General features: G+C 40.1%; 1 protein-coding gene across 1 annotated transcript in view; it reads left to right on the top strand.

Moving 5' to 3' along the window:
* PIBF1 (progesterone immunomodulatory binding factor 1) overlaps positions 1 to 2678 on the top strand; it is a 266063-nt gene extending 263385 nt beyond the window's left edge. The window contains exon 18 of the mRNA XM_011932158.1: positions 2388 to 2678. Within this exon, the coding sequence (XP_011787548.1) occupies positions 2388 to 2438 (51 nt within the window). The 3' untranslated portion in view covers positions 2439 to 2678. The remainder of the gene's footprint in view (positions 1 to 2387) is intronic.
* Positions 2679 to 3836: the final 1158 nt, after the last annotated feature.

Raw genomic sequence — 3836 nt, 5'->3', positions numbered from 1 at the left:
AGGTCAGGAGTTCGAGACCAGCATGGCCAACATGGTGAAACCCCTGTCTCTACTAAAAATGCAAAACTTAGCTGAGTGTGGTAGCACATGCCTGTAATCCCAGCTAATCCAGAGGCTGAGACAGGAGAACTGCTTGTCCTGGGACCCGGGAAGCGGAGGTTGCAGTAAGCCAAGACCACGCCATTGCACTCCAGCCTGGGCAACAAGAGTGAAACTCTGTCTCACACACACACAAAAAAAATACATACATATATATGTATAAATAAATTAGCTGAGAGTGATGGTATGCACCCATATTCCCAGGTAGTGAGGAGGGTGAGGCAGGACGATCACTTGAGCCCGGGAGGTTGAGGCTATAGTTAGCCATGATCACACCACACCAACCTGGGTGACAGAGCGAGAGCCTATCTCAAAAAGAAGAAAAAAAATCCTGAAAGAAGCCAGAGGAAAATAACACCTTACCTATAGAGAAGCAAAGACAAGGATTGCATCTGACTTCTCAGAAACAATGCAAGCAAGAAAAGAGTGGAGTGAAACATTTAAAGTTATGAAAGAACAAAACCACCAACCTAAAATTCTGTACCCTGCAAAATTATTCTTTTCAGAAGTGAAAGAAAAATAGACTTTCCTAGAGAAACAAAAATTGGAGGAATTTAATCCATAACTTTTCAAAACAGAAAGCATTAGGCCCAGATGGGTTCACTGTTGAATCCCTTCTCTCCCCTCCCCTCCCCCTTTTTCCTCCCTAGTAGCTGGGACTACAGGCACATGCCACCATGCCCAGCTAAAATTGTACCTATTCTCTACAATCTCTTTCATTGGATAGAAGCAGAGAGAAATACTTCCCAGCTCATTTTGCAAGGCCAGCATTGCCCTAATTGCAAAATCAAACAAAGATATTAGAGGAAAACAAAACTACAGACCAATATCTCTCATGAATGTAGATACAAAAATCTATGAGGATTTCAAGGGCAGTGAAAATATTATGTGATACTATATATTATGATACTATAATAGTGGATGCCTGTCTATAGACATTTGTCCAAACCCATAAAATGCATAGTACCAAGAGTGAACCCAAATGCAAACTGTAGACCTTGGGTGATAATGACATGTCAGTATAGGCTCATCAGTTGTAACAAATGTACCATTGGGCTAAGGGATATTAATAATGGAGGAGGCTGTACATGTGTGGAGCCAGAGGGTATATGGGATATCTCTGTACCTTCCTCTCAATTGTTTTTTGAGACAGTCTTGCTCTGTTACCCCGGCTTGAGTGTAGTGGCATGATCACAGCTCACTTCAGCCTTGACCTCTTGGGCTCAAGTGATCTCCTTTTTTTTTTTTCGACATAATGTCTTGCTCTGTCACCCAGACTGGAGTGCAGTGGCACAATCTCAGCTCACTGCAACCTCCACCTCCCAGCTTCAATTATCCTGTCTCAGCCTCCCAAGTAGCTGGGATTATAGGTGTGCATTACCATGCCTGGCTAATTTTTTGTATTTTTAGTAGAGATAGGGTTTCACCATGTCGGCCAGGCTGGTCTCAAACTCCTGACCTCAAGTGATCCACCTTCCTTGGCCTCCCAAAGTGCTGGTATTACAGGCATGAGCCACCGTACCCATCGTCAAGTGATCTCACCTCCACTTCCCGTGTTAACTGAGACTACAGGTGCATGCCACCATGCCTGGCTAATTTGTTTTTTCTTTTCGTGGAGATGAGGGTCCCACTATGTTGCCCAGGCTAGTCTCAAACTCCTGGGCCTAAACAGTCCTCTCACCTCAGCCTCCCAAAGTCCTGGGATTATAAGCATGAGCCACCGCGCCCAGCCAAAATACAGTGAAGTGCTGAATGTTTTATTCTGTAATTCACCTCCCTTACTTTTTTCTTTCTATTCTGTATAGCCTGTCTCCTTTTAGGCTGAAATGATTGAGCAATAAACCCAAGAAGTAATCTGGTAAATACTTAGAAATTCATAAGATCCGAAACACAATAACTTGGATATAGTAATTATTTAATAAATACCTATTGAGTGAATGAATATTATCTATAAATGAGACAACTAAAAAGAAGTCATGTCCTTGATTTTTTATAATTCTCTTTGAAAATAAAATCAATTTGTAAAATAATTACATCCCCAGAAAATTTTAAGTATAGGCTTTGAGCAAGAAAACACAGATGTATGTTTTTTCTACCACATACCTACCAGGTGGGAGATTATTTATGGCAAAAGACAAAGTCTTTGCCCTTAAGTATCCTTTCTGAATTAAGAAAAGCAATTTTTTAGTAGAGTTTACATATAAAAAACCTCAATGTATCTAGTTCTCTGAATTGCCTTTCTTGTCCTCCTTGTAAGCATTTTATTGGATTTTGTTTTTTTTAAACAGACTAAAAAAGAAGCACCTGAGTGGTCTAAGAAACAAAAGATGAAGACCTAGTGTTGTGGATGGGAAGCACCTGTAGACCGTTATTTACTCCTGAAGTTCTTTTTCTGATGGAAAACAAAATTCATCTTAATCATGTACTCAGCATTTTTTAAATAACAATGTTTATTTGAACTAGTATTAAATTAACAAATTTAGTATAATCAAAATGTGTAAAGGACAAATAATATACTTTATATTTGTTTTTTTCTATTTTATAAAATAAATATGCTATGGTTTAAATTTTGGAGCTTTTTTAAATGTTCAATGCATTTTAAGTGTGTGGCTTATAAATATTTTGGTGAGTATTTTTCTATACTGCATAAATTCTGAGTTTAAATGTCATACACAAATACCAAGGCACTTTGCATGTTTAAAAATTAAGAATCACTTGTGAAGTCTACTACAAGGTACTTCAAATGCCCAGTAATGGTGGTCAGATACAGATTGTTGACTCTTTTTTGAAGTTCTGTTTTTTCTTATATTTTATACTACTATTAACCAATAAAATCTGGCAGAAAGTCTGTTATTCCATTGGTAAAGTGAAAGTTTGGTGGAAAGTCTGTTGCTACGTCAGTCATAAGAGATGCAGTATGGATCAGATTTCCAGTCGGTGAGAAAAAAACAATAGGATTTTCTTTTGTCATAAAATATGCTCCATTTTTCATTGAAGCTGTATACTTTGAAAGAAAGGAAGGAGGCAAGAGAGAAAAAAAGGAAAGAAATATGTATATACACACATACATATATATGTATGTCCAGGTTTTTCAACCACAATTGACATTTTTTGTTTGTTTTTTGAGATGAAGTCTCACTCTGTCGCCAGGCTGGAATGCAGTGGCGTAATCTCAGCTCACTGCAGCCTCCGCCTTCCAGGTTCAAGCAGTTCTCCTGTCTCAGCCTCCTGAGTAGCTGGGATTACAGGCACCCGCTACCATGCCCGGCTGATTTTTGTATTTTTAGTGGAGACAGAGTTTCACCAAGTTGGCCAGGCTGGTCTGGAACTCCTTACCTCCGGTGATCCACCTGCCTCAGCCTCCTAAAGTGCTGGGATTATAGGCATAAGCCACCACACCCTGTCCACTATTGACATTTTGGGCCGGATAATTCTTTCTTAAGGGTGCACATAGGGTAAATCCTATGCATGTTGTAATATATACCAGCATCCCTGACCTTCAGCACTAGCTGCCAGTAACATCCCCACCACAACCCTAGTTTTTTGCTTTTTTTTTTTTTCTTTTAGAGACAGGGTCTCCCTGTGTTGCCCAGGCTGGTCTTGAACTCATGGGCTCAAGCAGTCCTCCCTCCTCGGCCTCTCAAAGCGCTGGGATGACAGGCATGAGCCACCTCACCTGGTCCCACCCCCAGTTTTGACAAGCCAGAAATGTCCTGGATGGAGACTAGGGTTCCTTC

Source organism: Colobus angolensis, unplaced genomic scaffold (assembly GCF_000951035.1).
Source record: "Colobus angolensis palliatus isolate OR3802 unplaced genomic scaffold, Cang.pa_1.0 Scaffold94, whole genome shotgun sequence".
NCBI classification, from domain to species: domain Eukaryota; kingdom Metazoa; phylum Chordata; class Mammalia; order Primates; family Cercopithecidae; genus Colobus; species Colobus angolensis.
The sequence above is the reverse complement of the archived record's forward strand: the minus strand, read 5'-3'. Positions and strand labels throughout refer to the sequence as shown.